This window comes from Genypterus blacodes, unplaced genomic scaffold (assembly GCF_046128005.1).
Source record: "Genypterus blacodes isolate CSIRO-AG114 ecotype Tasmania unplaced genomic scaffold, CSIRO-AGI_Gbla_v1 ptg000012l_1, whole genome shotgun sequence".
NCBI classification, from domain to species: domain Eukaryota; kingdom Metazoa; phylum Chordata; class Actinopteri; order Ophidiiformes; family Ophidiidae; genus Genypterus; species Genypterus blacodes.
The window spans coordinates 5,270,525-5,297,929 of record NW_027466826.1 but is presented as its reverse complement, the minus strand read 5'-3'; the positions used below and the strand labels follow the sequence as shown (position 1 = coordinate 5,297,929).

The 27,405-nt window shown below is 38.9% G+C and overlaps 1 protein-coding gene across 1 annotated transcript in view; it reads right to left on the bottom strand.

The window, feature by feature from the left end:
• eys (eyes shut homolog) overlaps nt 1-27,405 on the bottom strand; it is a 139,790-nt gene that overhangs the window by 71,476 nt on the left and 40,909 nt on the right. Inside the window, 7 exon segments of the mRNA XM_076164047.1 lie at nt 6,649-6,794; nt 8,806-8,913; nt 9,112-9,208; nt 18,227-18,486; nt 19,444-19,565; nt 23,282-23,403; nt 24,963-25,160. Coding sequence (XP_076020162.1) covers nt 6,649-6,794; nt 8,806-8,913; nt 9,112-9,208; nt 18,227-18,486; nt 19,444-19,565; nt 23,282-23,403; nt 24,963-25,160 — 1,053 coding nt within the window.

Sequence of the window (27,405 nt, the reverse complement as noted above, 5' to 3'; positions counted from 1 at the left end):
CGCAGACATTTCAAAGTCAAAGTAATCATTGATAGGAATCCTTTTTTTATTCCTCATGTCTGTATCTATTTTCATTTATTTCCTTCATTTGATTGTGTTTAAACATTTCAGTGGGTGAATGGCGAACTTTTGGATATGCAAGATCTAGGCATACAGCTTTTGCAACTGTCGTAAATTAAGAACCGACAGGACAAAGGACTACTTGGTTGGACGCCAAAATCTTCTCTGTCCAGTCTCCCACAGGCCCTGGTGTGAAAGCACAAAAAAAAGAAGAGGAGACTCTTCTCTGAGCTGTAGCTTTTAGTTGTCTTCTTCTCCTTAGTTAGTTTAGTTTTTGCTTTCTCCTTGTTTCGTTGTGTTCAACTTATTCTTCAGACTTCAGGTTAGTTTGAGATTTTCAGTCTTTTTGTATTGTTAATTAATTAATTTACCCATTGGGAGGTAGTGCCCCAACAAGTGCAAATAGAGAAGTCTGTGAAGGTTCTCAGTCATAGTCCATGTCATGGTATCCAAGGAAAAGTAAATCTTTAGGCAACTGGACTGGCTGGTAAAGGCTTGAAGACTTTTTACTTCTCTTCAGTTACTCCAACACAATGACACTATCACTAAACAAATCCTGAAAATTAGCTGAAATTAGCTGAACATTGATCACTGACGCTAAACAATACCTTTTTTCAATATATCCCATCCTCTATGTATATTTCCGTCAGCCGTACTGTAACTAATACTGTAATTGTTCATCCAAAAGAAGAGAAATTAGAGGATGTGTTAAGTGTTAAGTGATTTAAATGTAGAATGTCTTCAACTATAAATCACTGTTTAATAGGAACAAATCCTAAAGTGACAGCACTATAGCATCTTATCTATTTTAATTGACAATTTATTTCTGAATGAAGGTCTTTTCTATCCAGAGGAACACTGAATCAAAACCTAAAGGACCATAACGGTGGTTTTGCGTGCACCCATCAAAACAGTGTATTGTTATTATTACATTACATATTATCACTGGCTGTTTTCCAAATCACATACTGAACAACCCTTTTCAGCACTCTATGAAAATGAGGCAATAGAGATTTGAGAAATATCTTTTACAGCTAGCAACACACTGCCCTTATTTTCTCATCAGTGTTGGGTGGTACTGCAGTTATATGGAGACCATTTTCAAAACAACAATCCATCTTTTGAGAGCTGACATTCATCTAACAAACCATAGGCAATTAGGAATATTATAATATTGTGTGTTTCTTTTTTATTTCTTACACTGAAAAATTATGCTAATCAACCACTGAGTCTTACATTTCAGATGTGTACATACACCAACACACATCAAAGGGCTGTAACTACAAGGGAAGCTCAACAGAACTCCTACATTGTTTTTGCGTAGGCTGGCTTGACAAAATAAAATCCCAGCAATCGGGCTTAACATGTCGCTGTGAATCAGGATTTGTTGACACTTTGTATTATGGCGACATGCCTGTTCTGCAAAGATGAGCCTATATAGGAACAAGATCGAACGGTTAAGTGCAGCAACAGTATTTCACATTAGAGGAGCTTGTGTGTTGTGTCCTATTTTTTATGATTCTATGAAAAGTGTACTAAGACATTCATGCCAAATGCAAAAGAAATAAAGCGATATTTGTGGCATCATTCATGTATCTTATTGATTGAATATCATCTGTGATAAATACCTTAGATTTAGCATTATTCTGATTAATGCTTTTAGTTTCAATCCCGGCTGAAATGTAATAAACACAAATACTATCTGCCTTCAACCAATAATCTGAAGCGTTGATAAGAATATCCTTGGGGAAATCAAGAGAATTTTGCCGGTATCTAAATATCCTCACCCAGCCCTACAGAGACTACACTACTCCATGAAATTGATGGGAATTCCTGCAGTTGCACACACCATCTGAGGCTATGGTTGTGCTCAAGAGTGACACAAAAAAGACTGACACACTTTGCTCTCATGCATATTTAGAGATATATTTATGATCTTTTGGACAGCCTTGACACTGATGCCCTAATTAAGACATTCGTCAGGTCAAACTACTAGAGTGCGCCACATTCGCAGTTTTGTGATTCAGATTGGGCTTTGTGTGGAATTCTGCTGGTTAAAATTTGGTGGATTAGTGCTTGGTATTATCCTGAGCTCCACACAGAGATGCATCTTGTGCAATTGCGTTTCTGACCTAATAGTCATATCTGCTCACTGTTAAAAGCTCAAGTCACTGTATTTTAGATCATGTTATACGTATATGTGCTTGAAGTAGGCCCCTATGACACATTGTTTTCTGTTACCTTGATGCTCAGCACCACAGACTCTGCATAGTGAATCCAGTATGAAATATTTTATGATGTGTTGTTCCTGCCCGAGCCCCCACCTCTTGTTCAGAACACATTCCCACAACTACAGGTAGGTTGTATTTGTGAGTAAAATCTCAAAATAGAGAAACAATAAATACTCTGCACTGAAGACATAGACCTCTATTTTGCTTTTAGTATGTATTCTTTCTGGTGAGACTGATATGGTGATAGCTTACAGACATGCTGCCCCACTCAAAAGATTGAGTTCAGAATCCAAAGTTATCTGAATGAACTAAGAACTGATATCAACAACACAGAAGAAATAATATCAGTACTACTAATGAATGAGGAACAAGGTAATTAAAGATTTAGAAACAAAAGGTAATAGATGTGTTAAGCTGTAACCCCAGCCCAGTAGTTGGCAGAACAAATGTCCCTTAGAGGCCTCAGTGAAGCGTAGCACTGAACTAATGAAAAAGTATGTCACATAAGTATGTCCTGTGACTGAACTGTCTTCAATACAAAGCACGGTCCTCCCTGCAAACCGTATGGCCCAAATGTGCTGACGAAAAGGAAACAATTGAATTCTCTTCAGCGCAACCATCACTTTCACAAGCTGTGCGAAACATTTCGGCTTTAAAGATTTGCTAAAAAAATCGTCTTTATTCAGAGATTTGATTATATTCATGATTTATGACGACTTCAAAGAGGAAGCAACATAATAACAGAAGAAAGGAAAGCGTCAGAAGCATTCAAGCTCTGAGGAAAATACCACAGAACTGAAACTGTCAGAATTAGTCCCCATCCTGTCAACATATCCGAATACAAGTTGGCAAACACAGCTGTCAACTGTCTGCGGTTTTTTAAAGCAGTTACTACACAAAGGGATTGAGATAATTCACTATTATTCCCAATGCATTGGAAATAAGTGGTTATTGTTATTGTTTATTCTACAGACAGATAGTTTTGTTTCATTTACAGATGACAAAAACAATTTTAGATTAAAATAAAGTGATAGCAGATGCATCTTTAATCATTTGGTTAGACCTTTAAATTTAAGGGCTGAGAAAGTTGTGAACAACTTTACTGACAGGAAAATCAAAGAAATATTTCAATTTGCACCACACTGTTAGCACAAACGAACAGAAATAATTTGTCATTATAGAGAGAATAGAAAAAAAAACATCATTCCCTCTGTCAACTTGAGAAATAGATTTGATTTGTTAGCACATGGGAATTTTAAAAGGGAACAAGAAGTGTCATGTATTGAAACTTCACTCGACAACAATTTAGACTGCAGAGAAAACGAAACAAATTACAGCATTTGGATACGCAAAAATCATTTACTTCACCGGAATGTCATTTTCATTTAGCGTACTGTAACTGGGCACAAAATCTGTGTATTGTTGTTATTGTGTTAGAATACTCACAAAGAAGCCTATCTGTTGTAGGGTGTGCAGTGTGTTGTACTGTGTGTGTGTGTGGTCTAATGTGTCTTGTACTTCAGTGCCACCTCCTCCAACCTCTTTTTCTTTGATTTGCCCTATTGATTTAGATTAGATGAGCTGGACTGTATCGATCCTATGTGGAAAATAGTTCCAGGCTCCTGACTGGACCTGACTCCCCCTTTTTCTGTTTCTCCTGTGTCCAACCTTTTTTCGTAATTCATTATTTGTTCCTAATCAGATTGGTGTATTGTTTTTCATTTTTGGCAGCACTGGTTCATATATATTTCAATGTACTAGCTTTCATATGTAGTTATTGTAAACAAACAAGTTATTGGGCTTATGATTCTGTTTATCTTTGTCACAATTCTGCAGGAGCTGATGGAGTATTTGTATTTCTTCTATTTGTTCATGTGTATGTTTGTTCTTTAATTTGTATTTATTTCATTTTTATGTGCACATGTTACCATTATACTGGCACAAGTGTATTTTACAAGTCCCCTTTTTGCTGCCTTCCCCGTGGGAGAAGAACGTGGTGCTTTATTTTCTTTTGTTTACTCTTATGACCAGGGATCAGCTCTAAAAGGATCCAAAAGCCAATCTCTTCTTCATCCACCACCGAGGACAACGCAAAGACAAAGACCACCGCTTACATAACAACGGCACCACTTGACAGGGGTTACCTGAGCCACTGTGACATGAGCCTGAAGAGTGTAGTGATGCTTTACTGGATGGTCTGAATCTACCGTTGTATTGCAGCTATTTATGAAGAAATAAAGTAGGGAGTACAAAGCATCACATGACATGAAAGTCAAGTGTACAGTGTGGGATATACAATCATATATCTGAAGAACTGTGGCTCTGCCAGGTGCTTCAAACATCAATTGAAGACTTGCCTGACACCACACTGAAGTAAAAAAGCAACACTTGATCTGTCGCACACATTAGGATATCAGACTAAAAAAGCTTTGTTCATGCATCTACTCAAAGTAAGAAATGTACATATTGGCAAACATAAAAGCAAACAAACGTAATATTCATAAATCAATACATTTAATAACATCTATGTATATCTATATACAAATATACATTCTAACTTCAAAGCAACAGATCATTTTCTTTAATTAGTATTGGTATTTTCAATTAAAATTTTATATACTAAAGCTATACTAGCAAGCGCTCCAAGGGTTAGAGCAGAGATTATAAGCCAACAAAGTGCCGACTGTGAAAACTGCAACAATGTGCTGATTGCTCTGTACTATCACTCAAGGGAACGTACTCCTAAATGATGGGTGGAAAAAGGAAAACAGAAGGTGACGAAGGGTGTGCTTAAACCGTGATCTATATCAACAGGAATACCCATAAATCATGTCGTATTAATGACGTTTGAGCTCAGTGTAGAACACGGCATGTATATAGAATTATAGAACGTGTTATTGCTATTGTATGGACTATTTGGCGTACAGATCATTGAAGAAGAAATACTTGTTTAATGTCGACTTTCTCTGTGGGATTTTTACGAAAATGAATATTTATGAATCAATGAATGAAGTGAAACAATGCTCTTCTACTCTCTCAAAGCTGAAAGGTACACACATACTAACAACCTGGTCCCTTAAGACACCTGCTCCGCTGTTAATATAACATCTGTCTATCAAAACAGCCTGAGAGCAGAACATGTACAGAAGCCTCACCCCTAAACAATATACACCACGCATGAGCTGAATTGACTCAATGAACAACCACCCCTTGGAAATATGAATATGTCCAGTGATACAGGTGGGAATGGGGCATCATTATAGCTCAATGACACCAATGAAAATCAGTAGATATATAACACAAGAGTGATTTATGAGTAAACAGCTGCAATGGTTATGGGTGAAATTAATTTTGTCATTTAATATACAAAAAAAAATGATTTCCCTGTTGGCAAAGGGGAGTAATATAATCATACCATCAAATTGACACAGTGAGTTATGGAGTTTTGAGTGAAAGAAGAGATGACACATCATGACACAAAACAGAACAATACATCCAATCAGTCCCACTTATACAGACTGAACAAAACTGGAAAATTGACTATTAGGGCAGAGAAATCAACTACCCTGTACTTGTATTTGTTTTTGTGAAAAGTTGGAATGCTGTCTTACTAGAGCAAATATTTTCTATGAGTTCCAGTTGGTTTGAGCCAATCCAAAATATATCCTCTAGCCGCTTGCTCTCAAGGGGAGCCCTGTTTCCTCAGATGAGCTTAGAGCAACAGAAAAAGTAATGACTTGTACTATGCTGTGCGTAGGCCTAATAATAAAAGCTGCTTCTGTGGGAATTGGGCCACGCATGTCAGGTTCTGCTCTCCAGAGTAGCAATACCTCAGAGATTTCCCCCCTTTCTCAACTGGGGAAGGATAAATTGATGATACAGTGTGGAAGACAAATGAAATTAATCTTCCCTGTACCTGACAGGAACTGGCTTTAGATAGTGTGAACACTTACGCACACGCACACGCACACACGCACACACACGCACACGCACACACACACACACACACACACTAAAATAACTCGATACCCGTCTGGGTGGAAAATAAGACAAATGGATTGAAGTAAAACAACAATAGTGTTTCCGAGACTAGAGAACCTGATGAAATAAAGGCAACTTAGAGACACGGAGAAGTTTTCATCAGATGAAACAGGTGAGGTAAATTTATCTTCTGTTAGTTTTTACTGAAAAGCACTCACTGTTTCTTACAGGCTAATTAAAAGCAAGCATTGTAGAACCGTTTTTACTCTAAGCCAGATTTGTGTCAGAGTCACCTCGATAACAGGAAGCCACAGCAGTCTTGATAAGCTTTTTAGACTCTCATATTGATTTTCATGTCACCGAGGGCCAGACCTACCTGAGTATCCAGGACGACAGTCACACTTGAAGCCCCCGGGCTTGTTGATACAGATACCCTCATGTAGGCAAGGTGAATCTTCACACTCATTCACATCCAGGTCACACAGCGCTCCAAAATAACCAGAGGGGCAAATGCAGCGGAACCTAAGGAAGATGTGATAAGACAGAACTTAAAGTGTGGTTAAGAGCAATGTACAGTGTCAGCTTGTAGAAAGAATTTAGAAAAGATCTGATGTCATAATCAATTGTTATGTATGTACTTATTTGTATCTTTGTACAAATAAGCTCACAATTGCAGATGATGACATGCAACCAAGTCACTTATTTGACAGATATTAATTAAAGACTCAGCACAAGTTCAAATGAAAACAAAGGGATATGTGTGTGTGTGTGTGTTTTTTGTCTATATCATTAGTATTATTTCTGTTATTAGACTACGCCAGCCAATGAAAGCAGTAATTGGCTCACTGTGTCCCTCATTTGAATTCTCTTTGGTGACTAATTAAAGAAGGGAAGAGCCTCATCTGTCCAATAATGTCGTTTACTTGATTCAAATCCCTCTCTCCAGCTGCTGATAGCTCTAATATCCCTTGACCTCGCACCTCTGAGGAGATACTTATCCTGTTTGTAGGAGAGCGTGTGTAATTAGACTCCTCGCCACTGAAATCTTAACTACATAATTTTCACGAGTAAATGAGTTACATCAGATCAAATGTTGTGCCTGCATTGATTGGCTCAGCTGTATTTGTTGTGATATGACAAACAAAACAAAACTGGTGTGGCTCGATAAGAAGACTTTGAAGGCACTGGTCTGACACAGTGCCCTATACCATTGGGACACTATCTTCTAATGATGGTGCTACACTGGCCTTTCATGTACACCAATCCAGACCTTTTGTTGGTGACATTTGATTTAAAATATTTTCTATACGTTGAAAGTAAGCCAGATATTTAACCCCAGAGTTAGTAAAATGTATGATGTTGCTGTAGCAGTACATATTAGCCAAATGCCCTCTATGCACATGAAGTCGGCATGTGTGTGTGCAATCTATATTTGTTTGCAATTATACACTATGTAAAGATATATTTTTAGTTTGTGTCTAATAGACCGGGATGACTTTGGCAACCAATACAAGGAAAATGGCATGGAATATAAGATAATTATACAAAAAACTATTTCTTGGCTGATATTTTGTCTATTATGTTGAAGACATGTTGCAATGTATAGCAGTGGTTAAAAATAGACCAAGTGGTGGAAAAACATTTTTAGAACCTTTGAGCCCAAATATTAATAATAAATAAATAAATGTGTTCCAAACATGGCTATTTATCCTCTAACCTTCCACCATGTGTAACTAAACAGGATGGACAGATAAATAAATGGGACGGATAACATCCTGTAAGATAAACACAAGTGTGCTATTGTATTATTAAATTAGAATACACAGCCTCACAGAGTTTAGCTCACAGTGACTACAGGAAGGGATGGATAAATATAATCCAGACCTGTGAGTACAGTGTACTCTCTGGTTCATCACCACAGTACAGATGGACTTGCTCGGCTTTTTGGGTCAGGGAAATGGAGACAGGGGTGTGTGTGTGTGCGCTGCTTGTGGTGGGCAGCAAGGTTAAAGCACACCTGATGTGAACTCCCTGGACTGTGCAATCAGGGGAACACTCAGAGCGGGGCCAGGTCACATGGGAGCCCAATCATGATGGGATACAAACTGGAGACAAACCATTTAGGACTCAAATTGGCCCTGGGACTTCTCTACCCATCTGTCTGACTAAGCCTTGAAGCCCTTGGGCTCCCATTAAGCACAGCAGAGAGAAGCAAGTGTCCAATCTAGATACGTGATGTGTTCCTGCTGAATTTGTCTTTAGAATATAAGTGTATGTGTGTAAAGGATGAACACTCTTGGAGAGGAATGCCACACAACCATGAAGCGTATTTGGAAAATTATTTGTTTTCAATTCTAACAGAATACAAAAAGATTTTCTGGCTCTAGCGGGTATATGCACATTTTAAATGAATACAATCAACAAAGGATCAGGTGCAAGGTCAAACAAAGATATTTGGAAAAAGCAGAGCGAGAGTGTGAGTGAGAGAAAGAGAGAGAGACACACACACACACACACACACACTCATACGCACTTGTTCACACGGTCTTGACAAATGCCGGAATTGTGGCATGGGCTTGAGGCACATTCATTGATGTCTTCCTTACAGTGCAGACCAGAAAATCCTGCTGTACAATCGCAGCTGCGTAGAAAGGAAAAAAAACCTCATTGTCATTCCGTCTCAAAAGCAAAATAGAAGAGCTGTCAGTTTCCTACTGGCAAAAGCACGAAGGAACAGAGCTCAATAGGAATGTGATGAAGCTGAAGAGAAATCTTTTAGCTGTGGTTGACAGATTAGAAAATAAATAATGGTTTTGTTCATGTATTGAAGGTGCTTTACCTGTAACTGTTGACCCCGTCCACACAGTCGCCCTGGTTTTGGCACGGATTGGAGCTACACTCATTGGTGTCAATTTCACACCAAGTTCCTTCAAATCCTGAAAGATGGATGAGATGGTCATGGATCAGCAACTCCCACTACATCCTGAAAACGTCAGGGCCGATGATAACAAAGGCCCTAGTGAATGTCATTTTAATGGAACTAGTAGCCCCTGTAGCATATCTCATCTTCCAGCTCTCAGCACTCACTGTTTCCCCTTTGAGAGTGTGTAAGTCTAATAATACTTTAGTGCCACAGACAGATTGGTCTGAGGGTTAGTGGTTTGGTGTGTGTGTGTGTGTGTGTGTGTGTGTGTGTGTGTGTGTGTGTGTGTGTGTGTGTGTGTGTGTCTGAGTGCATGTGCAAGAAAAAGAGAGCAAGGGAGTAGGGGGACATCTTGTTAAGTTGGGGTAAAAAGGAGAGGCTAAGCCCAAGAGCTCTTTTGGCCTTGTTCATTAGGGGGTTGAGAGCCGGGTTGGCTAAGCAGATCAGCATGGATGTTTTGTTGTAGTTCTGAAGGCAGCCTGGGAGCTTTTAATGTGCTGCCTGCTGGAGGTATTCCTATGAAGATTCAACTGCTGTGAGCAGCCTGCCTCTGGTTCGTAGGATGGCTTCATGCTGCACAACAGGACTCAGTTATCAAAACTTGCTGCTCTGGCTGATGTTTCAAAAACTCATTAAAGAATTCTTACTGCGCATCACCGTCTGCCCTTACACACAAGGGGGAAAACACAAATATACTGCAAAGGGTTAATAAAACTGGCTTGTAATTCTGTGTCAAAGTTAATCCTACTATTGTTGCCTGTGTGTATGTTATTCCGGCTGCTTTGTGGTTCAAGTACAGCTTATAATGTGAATTTGGAATAGCTGAAGGTTTTATTTCTCATATAGAAACAAGCAGGATGTAGACTTATACTAGATGTGTCATTCAGTGTTATGATTAGATTAATCAGAAGGGCTCTGTAGATCAAACTGTAATAGCAATAATGATTTACATCCATAACATGTTTTCAAAATTTGGTGTATGGGACAGATGGCTAAAAATTATGTCACGTTATGTATACATTTCTTTATGCAGATGAATGTGGCAAATTTGCATTTTCAAACAGCATTAAGTCTACATATATCATATTAAAGATGCACAGATACACATTTCCATCTGAACTGGAGTGATGATAAAAAAAAAATGGTGAGACAGTGACACTGACACAGCACTGTGCGTCTTGGGACGTAAGAATGAGAAGGAATCCATGAGACCACAGAGAGCACAGAGCATCTGGTGAATTATGGGACAGCACAGGTTTCCCAAGCTGGGCTGTCAGTCACAGCAATGGCGGAGCACCTCGGGGACAATTTCGAATGTCAACGAAATGTAATGCATCTTGTGCCACTAAGCAGTGACTGGAGGCTTCTCTTTGACAGAGTACAGAGAGCGATACCCAAGGCGCGTACTCATTCCATCATCTGGCTGGAGCTGTGTGATCACTACTCCTGCCAGCGAATGTCTCCAAGGAGAAGAATGTGTGAGTAATCTCCAGTGGATAGTGAACTGTCTTTGATAGACGTTTCAGCTGAGATATGACTGATGTGTTCATTTAAGGGGTGCGAATTTGTCTTTGGAGTGTTCCCTTTATGGTCTTCCTATCAAAGCCGGTGTGATGTAAACGTTGTACAAAAAGAGATCATTCTAAATGATTTTCACATCTTAACCACAGTGTTTGGCCGTTCTCATTCAGGGGTGTGTTGTCATACACATCTCACCCATCACAGACTGGTTGATCTTTTTTTTTTTTTTAATGGTAAGCCCAATTTAAAAAAAAATTCATCATTATATGTTTTGTTTCAGTCGGAATTGGCTTGGGTCAACTTCAAAATGTTCTTTTTCCATCATTGGCATCAGTTTCATTGGAAATACGCAGGAAATATTAAAATTTTGCAGAATGCCATGAAATTTACAGAGCATATTCATGCACAGCAGATGATGAACCTTCATAACTTAACACTACTAGCTTTAGTTTTTTGAGCTTTTAGTTTTCAGTCCTGCTTCATTAAACCTTGGGATCAAAGCTTAAATCTCAGGTTATGTTATTCCTCAAAGTTTTTTACAAAAGCAGATTCTTTTTTAAGCTGCATTTATTATTTTTTGGCCCAAAATTCCGAAAAAGGCTTACAAGAACACCGTCCTGATATATCACTGCTGTTACAGCTAACACATAAAATTGCTCACTTAATCATCTACCAGACACTGAAAACACAAACAAAAAGCATCTTACTGCAGTTGCGCGGCACATGGCACTCTGAATAGCTTTAGTTTAACATTTACGCTCCTTTTAGCTTGGTTTCCTTCGATGAAATGTATCCGTTTTTTGTTTTTTGAATCTTTCCACATAGACATTTATTTCATGGTGGACATGTAGCATGCAGCTGCATTACTCAACATCACGGCAAATCTTTGTCGTTTTTTGCATATGACGCCCAAATACAATTCCCCCTTAACCCTAAAAATATTAGTATGGCCTTTGCCGGTAAGACTGTCAAGCTGAATTAACAAACTAGATATTTCACAGTCAATTTCAGACAACAACACTATTTATATATTAGTCCCCACTAGGAATATCCTATAATGTTCAATCCATGGATAGACATCTAGGTGTAATATCTGAGCCTAAGATCATTCTTAATCACTACGATGGTTAAGTTTAGAGGCAATGTCAATACATTACCTAATGTTTAAATATACTTCAATATCCATGCATGCTTTTATTCCATGGAGCGGAAGAAATTGGTGATAATTCCCTTTTGCATTTTCCAGCCATATTGAAGCTACAATCATTGCGAAGAGACATCTGATTACATTTTAATATCAAACATAATATATTATTTTTACATTTCTTAGTTACTTATTTGTGCACAACTTAACAATGACTGAAATGTTTTAATCGACACATTTTTAATCGATAAAAGCTTTGTTTTCTTTCATCAAATTGTCAGCCCATCACCACAAATAAGAACAGACAAAGCAGTCATGCGCAATAAACGGACAGGACGATTGCATTTTTTCTAAATAACAAGAATGAACCGACAAAATAGATCACTGACCTGGTCAATAATGATGTTCTAAGCAATAATCATAACCGGGCTCCCCATAACTGCAGTATAATAGCTTGTGAGTTTCTGACCATACATGCATTGACCCAAAAGTAGGTTACTTGAATAAATGAGTGAAGAGTGGAATTATCTGCACATGTAAACATGTCTACTCCGGCCATTCACTCCAATGTTTCCCATTTCAATGAACTACATTTGCACATTATTTAATTGTGTACTTGTAACCACAACTAAAGCCATTGGGAGGATATGTGCACAAATCCCAGTACAATGCACATGGTTGCATAAGTGCTTTTTGTTATAATGATCAATTTAAACAAAAAATGTAATGTTATTCACATATAACGCCTGAAGACTGTATGGGCGTCAGTATACTTCAACGCGAAGTGCAGACGTTTGCACATCTGGAGCATCGTTGTTCCAACATTGCCAGAAAGTGCTGTTGACTGAAGGTTCCTACAACTCAATAACACTGCACACACCTAGAACAGCAGTACCCTTATCACCTGCAATGTGTTGTTGTAGCCAATGAAAGTCAGCTGTCACACTAGTATAGCATGTAGTATTTTGGGATGAGCAGATATGTCCTGCTTTCTTGGTAGCAAACCCAGCAATAAGATCTAATTGACACCCATGTACAAACTGTGTTAGAATGCATGTCCAAGCTTGACCGCTGTCACCCAACATAAGCTTTTCAAACATGGTGGGTGAAAACCAGAGCCTCAATGCAGTTGCACTATTTGCACTCCTAATCTTAACTAGGAGCACAGATGGAGAGTTTGGTGATCTCAGTGGGTCTCTAGGGAGTTCTATGACTCTATAAGTTATCAATATAAGAGAACAAAAATTTCACGTTTGTGTATTGTAAAACAGGTGGGATTTTACTGTTAATTTATAAAGATTTTTTCTTCTAACACACCGAATCTCATGGCGAAGGTGTCCAGAAGAACTTTGAGCTTTGCTATGTTTCTGTGATGTGTTTATAAGGAGTTATCAGCATAAAAACAAGACAGAAATACAGGCGAGATTTAACATTGCTGACTTAAGAGGTTGGAATGAGCAGCCTGGGCACGAGTCTCAAAATACATGAGCTGTTAGGGAGGCAGTAGTCGAGTGGGTAGAGCTTCCGCACCGAACCCTCAATTGCTCCCCCCTCAATTGCTCCCCCCTCTGCGAAGGGTGGTAATATGATGTAATGTAAGTCGCTTTGGATAAAAGCGTCTGCCAAATGATCGTAATGTCATGTAATGTAATGTAATGTTAGCGTGTGTGGCTTTGTCAGAACACCAACATTCCACTTCCTCCTCAATTAGAGACTGTGATCTAAAACCCAACTATGTTGGGAGCTCCATTAAGCCATGTATGTTAAAAAACAAAAAACAAATAACATTTTCATGAAATAGTTTGTGTAATGTGAATGGTTGTGAGCGCTGCCGTTCCCACTGGGAATTCACCATCTGAAGCTGTGCAGCTTTCAGAAACAACTAAATATCTTTTTTAATTTGCTGATCCATATGAGTTGTTCTGAATTCTCACCCTTAATTTGATGTCAGGGGAACCACATACAGCTCATACATGTGTGTATTAAACAATGGGTGCAGTGTCTGCATACTTTCTACTTGCACCAATGACAGTATTCCCAGAGTACTATTTGACCTGCAATTTGGAAACTACACCAAAAGAGCTGGACACCTCCGCACTATTTTTAATAATAGGATAGTTGCAGAAGCAGCAGGAGAGACAGCAAGCCTACAAGAATAATAACACTATATATTACTAACATCAAAATACGATGCAATACTGGAAAATAACACACATACAGTTGTAAATCCGCTATAATATATAATGGATCTACCCAACTATACCTAACCATCTAACGTCCTTTTTAGGTTCCGAAAAGGGTGGAAAAAGAATCTAATCACTTTGAGTTTTTCTGGGTTAACCTCAGACACCAGTATGTGCTCAGTGATGCTTTGACTGTTTTTGATGCAGGTGTTGTTCAGGCTAGAAACAGTCACATTCAAAGCTGAAATAGAGGGAGCCAATAGAGCCACCTCTTGCCCCAAGCAACCGAGTATGGCTCGTGTGCTTAGACCTTTGCTAACTGAAGGGCATGATGTCATATTGACACTGAACACCTGCTGCATTTTAATATTATCTTCCCTGTGTATGTACAGTCACTCCTAGATTGTGGAGTAAGTGGACTCTCAGTGTTATCAGTATTATTATCATATGTGGAAAATGATAAAAAAGATTTGAGATCTCAGAAAAACATTTTAAGCGAATAAATAAACCACACTGATGCCGAGTATGTACAGGAATAAAATCTCATTATACATTTTAAGTGGCATTCACAGACATCCTCTGGGCAGTCGGTGTGCCTCATTTAGAGAAAGGAATTGTGTCCTAGAATAAATAATAAATAATAAAATCTGCTTCAGTATCATGTTATGTATGGGTCAGTTCTCTGGTTGGCACAGCTACCCGGTAGGTCATTAGCCAACTGTTTTGGTAGGACACGATCTCAATCTTGTAGAAGGTGAAGGCTAGTGTAGCATGCCATGCAAATAAAGGGGCATGTCCTCCATCTGGCTAGGACACCTCTGGGGATATTCGGAGCCACAGAAACCCGATGGATTTTGGGTTTTGTGAAGGAGCCACGCAGTCTTTCCAAAATAATGAATTAATGTAATTAAAAAAAACTTAAACTAATACTTCTGCACGTCTTACAACCTCCTGCACATCTTACAACCTCCTGCAAGCAACCTGACTGTTGTCCTGCAATAAAACTGAAACATGTCTCCTAGTCATGGACACAAAGCAACTTAGAACAATATTACACATCAAGAAGTCTTAAGCAATTATTTGCCCATCATACAAAAACAACGTACAAAAGCTATTCATTATATATAAATGAATAGGAGATGAAATTCAGGATTCTGACATTTGTTATCCTGAAGTGACTCCCATCACCATTAAACACCAATTAGTCACCTATTATTTTACTGAATTACCCAAAACTGTGACAAACCATACGGATATGAAAATAGGAATTGACAATAATGCAATGTTTACTACTGGGGAGACAGAGCGTCATAGCTTGACTGTTTCGCATTTCTCTTTGTTTAATTTTATGATCAAAATGAATAAATAAATAAATCTGGGTGTGGGAGAGTTGACACACTCGCAACTTAAAGCTTTGCAAATTTAACATCAAATCATATAGTATATGTAATGTATAAATCATATAAAATATCCATTAAAGATAAAGAAGGAATTGTAAGACAAAAGAACAAGAAGGTGAAACTGAGCAACTCTACTGAATTTCAGCACGGAGAGCCGATTGTAGCTCGCTGTTGTGCCTGGAGCTGCTGCTAGTTGTGTTATTCGTGTTTGTTCCATTTGCTGTTGTTGTTGGCCAGTAACTCTCACCCTAACCTCAACCTTAACTTTCCCATTTTCAGGTTGCTCTTCTATCAGCTCTGGCACTCCCTGCTGAGGCTTTCTCATTAAGAGGAAAGTGGAACATCTGTGCTGGCCAAGCAAGATGACTTAGGCCTCCTGGTCGGTGCCTCAGAGGAGACTCGCTTCTAGCAAGAACAAAAACTTCATACAGGAGCCTTTCGCAATCAAGCAACAACATTCTTTCTTTAATTTTCTATGAAATAATTAATTCAACCGCCTGTTATATCCAGGTTCTGAGGTCTGAACTGTAACCCATTATAGAGAAAATATTCCTTATCATAGTGTGCAACATAATGTTTTATAAATGAAATAAGTCAAAACTACTTTTGCCTTATATTGTGATTTTCATGACTGCATAAACCATTGAAATGCCAGATAATATTCAAATATAATATTGCTTGCATTGCGATCAGATCTCAGTCACAACTAACCAGGTGTAAAAGTTATCTGTAAATTTGCCCAGCGTTGGAAACGTTTAACTCTCATTAAAAGTTGTTTTAAGTAGTTGCGATGTTCTTTAAATAGATAGGTGCCCCTGGAGCGTTAAACAGCGATGGACCATGCACAAAAAGTTATGAATTAAGAATGAAGACGGAAAAGGCTTTAATAGCGGAATTATGCACTCACTAAAAGCCGATCACAATGTAGTGTGTCACATTCAGTGTACCATCTTTGGGAAAACTGTTTTGATCATTATAATAAACTTTTAAAATTGATTATATTTAGTAGAAGAAGTTGTTACTGGGAGTTGACTTAAGGCTGGCCAAGACATACTTCAGACTTACTTTACTACATCTCTACTAATACATCTTAAGCACCACTAAAAACAGCAGACAAAAATGATGCTGAATTTATAAATACTAACCTCGATAATGTTTGTGTGATGTCACTTTTAAATGGGTAGTATAATATTTGCGTATTACACTTCATCAGTGGGAATCTGGCAGACACATTCTGTTTTAATAAACCCTGGGAATAAAGTAAGGGCCATGAAATTTGCTTGAAACATAACCTATGCTGTAATTGTTAATATTAAAAAAAATCAATCTGAAAAATCAAGCAATGGATTGTACGTGTTCCATCCTCGTCTGGATATATAGTGACTAATAATGTAGTATAGCGAGTCACGACACTATTGTGGAGTGGAGACACCCAAGCCCACACAAAGCTCTCGGTGTAATGTATGCAGCCAGGCACCTAATTTCCTATTCCTCTCTAAGGAAGCCCTCTAAAGCTAAAACAGCCACTCTATTTATATCTTGCAACATCTTTTCATCTCCATACTGATAGAACCATTAGGTGCACTACAACCCTATGGCATCTTAACAAGCACACTGATATGGTTGAATGTTAAGGCCGTACATCACGCATACATTCTAAGTGATCAGGGAGCTCAATGATAAACTTCCTCAAAGGTCATTTTAACAAAGTAAACAGCCATAGTCTGTGAATTCTGGTGTAGCTGTGGCTTTGCTGTAATGTTGACAGAGCTCGGATACTTAACACTGAACCGAATGTACATCTGAGTGGGGATTATTATGATTATTATTTACAGATTTCAGACATTTATGAATGTATGTGTGCCAATAATCACCAGCACAGTGTTGTTATATGCACTTTTCTAAACAAAGTACAATAGTAGAGCTTGTAATTTAATGATTGTTGATTTTAATTAAACCTTACTGTAGTAGCCCCAGCTCAACTAATTTCCTAATAAACTGGTTGATATCCAGATCGATGTGAGCTAGCCTGGAGAAACTTATTTTGAAAAGAAGTCAGGGATGCTGCTGTTTGCGGTTATTTGTGTAAATATACTTTTGCACCCGGGCGTACTCGGTCGCTGCAAAAATGAGGTACCCTACTTGTCAGCTCCCTTGGATAATGTGGGAACATAAATAAACCCCCAAAACACTTTATTACTGAATGTTAACACTGTTATACATAAAATAACGATGTATAAATCTCTTTTTTAGAGAAAACTTCCATGAGATTTGCGCCACTAGTATTTGTGATAATATGAGAGCCATTTTACAAGTGTATTGTGATTATGGATGAAGTCATGAATCATCTTCAGTCAAGAAGAGGTCCCCACTGAGCAAGGTTTCATATCCACCGCAATAAACTGCAGCTGAACACTTTGCACACTTTTTTCAGGCACAGACACAATTATGTGGTGCTACTGCAAATGCCACGTTACGTCAACATTAGACGCAATTCTAAAGCACAGAATTGTTTTTTTGCAAAACCTCAAACAGTGAGCAGAGAGGACAAACAAGATGCATGCTTGTGATAGGGCAATTCTTTTTTACATGCATAATAGAACCTTTGGATGTATCTAGAAGTTGTGATTTTCCACTTTGTCTTCTTTTCAGCATTTTCTGAAGCTTAAAATCAGCTGTACTATGTAACCTTTTCAACAAAATGGCGTAGTTACACTCTGAATAGCGGGCTAAAAAAAAACACCACATTTGCACAGGGCTGTGGTGGTTGTGTGTTCACTCACCAGCTGGGCATCTGCAGGAGGCTGTTCCGATGGAGCGTGTCAGGCAGGTGGAGTTGTGCATGCAGGGATTGTGGAGAGGGTCACAGGGGTCATAAGGCTGGTTGCACAAGGGCCCACTGAAGAAGGGGGGACAGGTGCAGAAGAACTCCCCAGGTACATCTGACTCCTGACACTGAGCTCCATTTAGACAGGGCCCGGAATCACACTCGTTCACACTGTCTGCACAGTCCGCACCTGTCCAGCCGGGTGAACACAAACACCTTGGATACACCAAAGAGAAAATATGAAGTATGGAGAGGTGGTTATTTAACATGTACTATATATAAAATAATGATATATACTGTATATAATCTTTAAAAAAACAGAGTGCGACCATCATGCTGAAGGTTAAAGGTTTCCCTCGGGGCTACCTATACTAAAATGGTTTAAATGGATATCGCTACGGTAATGAGGGGTGCTTTAGTTGAATTCATCCACCATATGTTAAATAGTTTCAAATTCTATTGTCCAAATATGAAAGCCACATTTTCTGCATAAAAACATATCTTGAGTCTTGATTCTAAATGCTGCACTACTACTAATAGAAAGTCTATGTAGATGTGTGGCACTGGTCGGTTCAGTCCTGGATCTTAGTGCAGGGAATTTACAGGTTCAAAGAACCATTGGTCAAGGCAGCTTTCAATTCTGGACAGTTAATGTAGGACACAAGAGGTTAGAGCACTGAGAGGGGATTAAATGGAAATGTATGCGTGTTAGAGAGGGAGCAAGAGGGAGAGCAAGGAGGGAGGGAGATAGATAGAGAGAGAGAGCTCAGCGTGTGTGTGTCTCTGAGGTATCTGCTCTTAAGGAAGCTGAATATTCCACTTGGTGGCAGTGAGTACCCGAACACTATCAACCTCTCCACCTCGCATTCACTTCCATACCCCAACTTTTCCACCTGAAGCAGTTTTACGTCTCCCCGGCGAGAGGGGCATTAGCTGGAGCAGATACAACCGCTTTTTCCTCCAATGAGTCACACATCCCCTGAAACGTTTTCATGCTGTGAGCCATTGATTGACTCATGTTGTTGTTTTACCTGCCATCTGCAATTCATTATCTCTGCTGCCAGTGGAAGGACATATTGCTATCTCTGAACAACTCACCCCCCCCTCTCGCATTTATTAAGCGACTGATGCACCTCATGAGGACGGTGCCCTCCAGCCAACTCGCAAACCTACTTGTAGCTGTTGAGGAGGTCTGTGCAGGTGGCGTTGTTTTTGCAGGGCTGTGATAAACATTCATCAATTTCTTGTTGGCAGAATTCCCCCTCCCAACCAGCATGACATACACAGTCATAACTCTGCAATAAGTGAAACAGAATAAGATTAAATGGAAATACAGACACCTTCTTTCTGCACTTGGACTGGTACAATATTTCTTTGCATTTTGCATTTAAACATTTGTGGGTAATTCTTCAACTATGGTCCACTTTTGATTTGATTTTTAAGGAAATAAAACAAACATTTCAACAAATATAAACTGGTGGATCTAGCCTCACTCGTCTCTTTGAGAGTAGCCAGTCGAAGAAACATCTTATAATGGAAAGGTTAGTGGTGGAAATGACCATAATAGAGGGAATTTGCATTTGGAAATGACGGCCAATGAATATACTCAAAACTCAATACATATTTACCTTTATTCTTTTAACATTCAAAATGCCCTCTGAAGAACGTACAGTATACGGTTGGGCTGCTTTGTGCTCCACCATGACCTAACTGTTTCCATGGTAACTACGTTTAAATACTCTGAAAGAACTTCAAGAATTCACTTTGCTCTTGTGGGCTCTGGTGGGAAACGACAGTGACTTCAATAGGACAGATGTTCTTTCATGAAAGAATTCCAGCAATGCAAAGTTTACAACATGTGAAATATTTCATCGTTCATATAGCAAAACGTCTTTTATGTTGAATAAGTCTGTCACGGATAAAAAGCAGGAAATGTCGTTTTTTTTTCTTTCCATGAAGAGTCCAGTCACACAAAAAGGACAATAGTTGGAGAATTACTGACCGATACTGTCCTGTCTGGACTGGATATCAGTCTATTTCCATACTTATTTCTACCTTTTCTTTTCAGAAAATAAGTGGTGTGATGGTTAAAATATGATGAAATCCATCTAAGCTTTCTCTAAAATGCAGTCGATTACACCCTCCCACTCACAAAGAAGATCTTCCTTGTGAAAATCTGTTGAAAGTGTGGAAAAGCAGGAGGCATGCCTTATATTTTCACATTACTGCTATGCAGATGTATTCCTCCTACCTTCCACCCTCTTTAAATGCGAGCCTGTTTTTCCACGGTAGTCAAGGTGTATGATCCAAGTGTTTATCAATCATACAGAAGTGCAATTTCTGTATGGACATGCAGGCATTTTCATAGATACACAAATATGTCATAGACTGGATTCTTCTCTGCAACCAATATATGTGTTTATATGCAAAATACTAGTTAGTAGTGGTAGCTGGAAATACTTGACAGACAGCTCACAACTACAATCTACCAATCCCAAACACATTTTCTCTCCCGTTTCCTCTGCTCATTAAAGTGCAGCATGTAGACTACATCTCCTCTACTTCATCATTGCAATCTCCATTATGATAATTAATCATGACACAGTAGATGAATGTTTGTTGTCTATTACTTTCAGCGGGACCACTTCAATCTAGATTCCTCTTTGCATACAGAATGGAGGTAGTTGTATGGTCAGAGGTTATTCAAGATGTCTCATTGCCAAAATTCTGTCTAAAGGTCCAAGGCACTGCTGGTTGAATGCGTGCTAATCTGTATTTCATACACTCGAGGGGAGCCGTTAAACTTTGTCTGATATAATTTGTACATTGCGAGCCCTATGGTGGTGGGGGAAAATGCCGTCATCCAGTGATAAATTAGATACCTCCAGGAGACTCAAATTCCTTACCCCTGGCAATAGAACATAATCTCATTTTTGCTGCTAAGTCACCTTCAGGGGCTGCAATTCTCCAAAATAAGCTAAAGCTCTGTGGAACACTGTTCAGAGAGAGGAATAACTGCACTGTAAACAAGGCTATGTGAAGGGGTTTCCAAAAACTGTCTGTATTTGAATAATGACTGAGGAACAAAAATGCTGTAGTGGAACAGAACTGGAAATTCTGGAATGTCTCGTATCAAACCAACTTCTAATCGTACGTAGTGGCCTTTTGTTTCTGATTGAAATCATTGGGTTATACACAAAAATGACACAGAACATGATATAGGTTGGAATCTATACCATGATTGGATGCATTGTGCCCTGTGAAGACAGACAATCACCTTTTTCTAAACGACATAGTAAATGTGCTTATTTGGAGAAAGATGTGCAGGGGAAGTATGGTGGAGTCTACAGTTATTCACATAACACCCAGAATAATCACCTGCCCACATCTGAACAGTAGTCTCTCTCACAGTCAGTATGGATCAAATTGAAATTTACTTGAGTGTATTGGCTATCATCATTTCATATCTTACATTGTTTCAGTTAGAGGACCTGTTTGAGAAACTACAGTAATTGGTAATGTAGCTTGTTTAAGTAAAAGCATATCAGCTATTTGGGTAACATAATAATTCAAAACAATCTTAAGAAACCACATCATCATTTTAGAGAAGCTCTCTGTCTCTGAAGCTACAGCAAGGACCAAAGCTTTTAATCAGGGAAGGCAGTGAACAACATTTAAAATGTTACCATCTGTGATACCCAAAATAGCTTTTGGCTGTAAACCAGGACCATGTTTTCCAAGAGCATCTTAAGTTTAAATTGACCATGAAATCTATCTTATCAAACTTCCTAAATTCAAGAGGTATTTTCATACAGCATTGCAACTAAACAGACTTTTAAATATCATTGCTTCACGAGTTCTATGAAGTTCTTATTGTAGCAGGACCACTGATGCGTTCTATGTTCTCTGATGCTGAAATGATAAAATACGACAACACCAACAATAAACAAAGGAATAGAAATAGCTTTAGACAGGCAAGAGTAGTTTAAACCACAATGTAGAGACATCAGCCAATCGGCCCCCATCTTCTTCATCTCATCTTCATCATTAACAATATCATCATCTCCTGTAACCGTACTTAAGCTAGTCATTAATCTTTGTCAACAATAAGGGGGGTGTATGGTGAAATTGTCTGCATGACTTATTAATCAACCACAAATCTGGACACTTTTAAGAGTTCAATCCTTCATTTCTGTTTAACAGCCACAGCAGCTTCATTGATCGAGGCTCTTCTCGTGTTACTTTTGAGGCTCCGGGGTAGAATCGGACTCCTCTTGCCCATTTCTGCTTCAATTACCGAGAATTATCACTTGTGTGCATGTGCATGTGCATGATAATGAATAATAAATATTGACACGTAACTTCTCCGGTGTTTTACACGCATGTAATACGTCTTGGTAGTTGAAGCTGACACAGGTGATCCATTCAGTGTATATTAGCTCTTCATTCCATATAATATATATGATAATATAAGACTTTTATTCGATATACATCAGCGTTTCATGCCATATCCTCACGAATAATTGTCATTATTAACAGCATGCCAAAGTTGCATTACATATTTTTTTTTCATATCCTCATGAATTATCTTTGCATTGGCCTTAGCATTAAAAAATCAACTTAACTTATAACACCCGTCGAGGAGCCTGACCACGTGTTTTGAAACCACTTCGGATGAAAGTGCTATAATGTAAAATGCTTCTGTTAATTTGTTGAGACGCTTGAAGCTTAGAGCAAAGAATACCAACAAATCAATGAACAAAATAATAATTTAGCTATTTGTGAGGCTGATGCTGGTTTTCTTCTGCATTATTGTTTAAATGTTTTGTTTTAGTATGACAGAAAAGCTATAAATTGCTTCCAGAATGACATTACCATCAAAGCTCATGTAGCTTACAGTATGTGATTTGTTCCTATCAACATAATATACAACTCTATTTACCCAGTGTTTTAGGAAATGTCTGTTTTGTCAACTGATTATTGCACAACAATAAAAGTCTTTCTTACTTACCAAATGGAGATCTTTACATACAGAGTTGGGAGTGCACAAACTGTTCACACAGTCATCAATGCCTTGCTCACACCTCAACCCAGCAAAACCAGGATTGCAAAGGCAGTAAAATCCATCTACAACTGAAAGAAGAAGAGAAAGATGTTACAGAGCCTTGCATCATGATTCACATGCCCTGTATAGGATCTGCTCAAGTATTGTACCAATGCATAGGTGCGTATGGGCACAGAGCAGAATGATCCACTGTGATTTCTTTCCCTCTGCTTTTCTTTTGTATTTGACGGTATGACCATTAAAATGCATCATGTGCTGCATCTGTCAAACATGCTCTTGTTGGGGGCACTTGTTCTGCATCACTCTGAAGGATTTTGACACTAACCTTCTTTAAATGAACCTGTCTGTCTGCCTTGGCCATTAAATCCTCTTTTCTTCTGCTGCATTCCTCTTTCTGTGCCTCGTATTTATCCCACTAGTTTTCAATAAAAAGCTGAATTCTCTCATTTATTTCAGCACTCAACTTTGAGGGTTAACACAGAATAAGGGGGAAAAGAAGTATAGCTGATGGAAAGAGCCCATTTCAAGGCCATTTTTTATTCAGAAGTAAGAGATATGTCAATGTCTTCCATCAGAAATCCGAATCTCCCACATCTAATAATGCATTTCTACCTCTCTTTAATCATTAATGATGTTAAAGAGGGCTGCATCATTCTGTTTCTCCAACACAACAGTGGTGTACAGGCAGCCAGTGACAGAGGTAATTGCAGTTCTTACAGGACTGAATTTATTACTTCCTCAGTCAGGGTCCCAGGATTCTTCATTATCCCAAAGATTTACCACGTAATCTATGCTGTCACTCTGTCTTGGTGCGTGTAGCTGCTATTACTCTCATTAAATGCTTTAGGTCCTGGGTGGCAGCAGCATTACTCATCCTAGCCACTGTGGCTATGCAGTGCTCTCCCTTGTGGCTGGCTGGCTGCTGCTGAGCGCTGGCCAATAGGTCCTAGAGGCCTGCTTGGTAACTTAAGGTGGACTCAAGATTAGTAAAGACAGCTGGCTGAGATGTCTTCTGTGACAAAAGCCACGTAGTAAAGGACAGGATACTGTTGGATGGTGATCTACTGCCATCACTTCAAACTGTGTAACTGTGTTCAGACTGGCAGTACGTCACAGGTGCCACAATGCCTGTAAGGAAACACTACAGTGAAGCATTTTGCTGATGCACAAGTGTGAGTCAGGGCATGTATTATGTAACAAATATCTTACTGGAATATTTGCAACTAATAACCTCTGTCCCTCATGTATATTTTACCTTGCAGAAAGTGGAATACCCAGGGGTAAAATCACATCACATAGAAAAACAATATTGTGTTAATTTTGTCATTTATCATCCATTACTCAAATTACTACACAGTAATATTGCCTAATTGATTTCCTGAAATTATACCCTAATGAAACCTACTAGGTAATGTCCTAGTTCCTAAGATCAGATGGAATAACTCCACTCTCATCACATCGTTATTAGCTGCAATGTTGACCCACTTCTAAACAGCCTGTCAGATGGCAAGTGAGCAAAATGAAATGTGACACATCCGATGTGTGTGGGCAAGTCTGCTTTCGCCTTAATTGCCTATCCCTCTCCCTACTGTTATTGGGCATGTGGGTGAGATAGGCGGTTTCTTACCATCGTAGCAAAAGCCATTAAAACAGGGGTTGGAGCTGCATTCATCTACATTGATTTCACAGCGGGGGCCAGCGAAGCCCCGGCGACAGCGACAGCGGAAACCCAGAGGGAAACGCTCCTGATCTGACTCTTCCACACACACCGCTTCATTCTCACAGGGATTATTGGCCTCACAGGGTAAGAACTCGCAGGTGTGGCCTGTTAAGAGTCAGAGAAACATACATTGGTGGATCATCTAACTAGCAATAGTGTAAACAATATTCATTGGCCATGTAGTACCAGGATGTTAAAAAAAACTCATACTGTGAAAGTCTTTGTACAAATCCTTCATCACATGCTGTTCTAGCACTTAAATCATCACATGAAAATATGCTGTATAATATTCAAGACAAAACAATTAACAAATAAATGGCATCAATCTTTAGTTTTGATTGGCAGCCATGTTCCATGCTGATTCAAGATACTTGATAAAATTGCACCTCTGGCTGTGCAGCACTTAATATCAATATTAATGTGCTAAATTAAATTTACCATTCGTTTTATGACTTCTCTGTCAAGTAACAATCACTCTATGACAAATCAAAGCGTTACATGTCATTACATTCAGGCGACTGGCATGCATGAAGCAGACAACTGCTGAAAAAACACTTTTCCCAAGGTCTAAACTAATTATATATTAGGCATATGGTTTTTGGTTCACCCAGCAGGTATAAGTCACTGCAGATTTTGATTGAAACTGCATTAAAAGGGGACTTTTGGTGGTGATAGGGAACCCTGTTCAGTATGTAAAAACAAGTGGTAAGGCTTTGCTGGCTGTAGATGACGCTGTACCAAGCCAAGGAAATTTACTTAACTGACTTTTTCTTAAATATGTAAATGTTGTGGGTGACACTGTTTCTGCAGGATGTGTATGTATGTCTATGTAAGTATGGAATATTTGGCTAAAGTACAGATAAGGAATGTGCTCTGGTGAATTGATCAGAATTATTTTGATGTCCTTCTGCCCTGTAGTGCTAAAAATCACTTGATTTTGCATCAAATGAAAGTGCTTTGATAATGTTGCAAAATTTTATCAGTCATATTCTGTGATCGCGGAATTCAATGCAAAATCAACAAAGCCCTGCATGGTATAATTTTGCTTCTCAAATGTGTGATCTTTAATTAAGTAGACAGATGAGGTGCTGATTGAGGCTAACAATGATCTTACACTCATCACGAGTTTCCAGTTTTAACCTATTACACACCTGAGACACTGCAGAAACCCCAGAACTACCAAGTGATTTGTGGAGATGGTACTCAGCAGGGAATTCCTGTTGTTTTGAACTGGATCCAAGTTGATTGTGTCTCTGGTGTGGTACTGGTAGCCAAGCGTAAAAAATACATACTGTGCCTTGTTGCACTGATGGTAAAACTAAGTATAAAAATAGAAATCATGAATGATTGCTTTAGGTGTTTTGGTAAATAACTACATAGCGTCATATTCCCATAATTAATTTTGCATTTAACTTGGTATTTCAAGGGCATTTTGCATTAATGGCCCCCAAAAGACATCAAGCACTTAGCAGAGATGGGAAATTATAACTGGCTTAACATCTCAGAGCTGCAAGTTGCTTAATAACATCATGGCTGCAAATATAACATATTCAATTCATATATTGCAACACTTTGTTACAAACAGTTGTAAAGACAGACATTTTTCGAAAAAACAAATAAATAAAGATTAATTGCATTTTGAAAATACTGTTTAAAGTAGAGAGTGGAGTAGACAGTGTTTAGATGATATGGCTCGTGTACAGACAAACTTAGAAACGTATTTTGAACGAGAGTTGCTGAAAAAAATGGGATGGGAGAGGAGAGAAATTAGCCTGTCAGGAATGATGATATGAATATTGCAGTCCAGCTTGACTACTCAGAGTGTCAGTGTGTGTTATGCAGAACACCATGGCAATTGGCAAGAAAGTATCACCAGGGCCTACATACAGCACACACTGTACTGTATAAGAGAGATCCAAGAGTTCACTAAGGCACAGGACGTCACAGTTCCATAGTCTCTCTGTATGTATGTATGTATGTATGTACAGTATGTATGCATGTATGCGTGTGTGTGTGTGTGTGTGTGTGTGTGTGTGTATGTGTGTGTGTGTGTGTTGCTCTCTCTCCTGATTGCAGATGGTGTTCACCTGGGGGCTGATCTCTACCTATTCCTCGTCTGCCATTAAGAGATCCCTCTATAGCCAGCTTGTCTACTCTCCCCATTTGCTATTTCGTCAGTTGCTGTCAGCTTATTTGTCAGCAGCAGCCAGACCTAGCTCTCTGCTCTTTTTTCTGTCAGCCCATGTGTTGTTAAGAGTTAGAAGCCCATAGCCAGCCAGGTTGCCTGCGTGTATATCTTTGTTTGTGCTTAGTAAAACCGTGGGCCGAACCTCTGCTTCCGGCTTTTTAG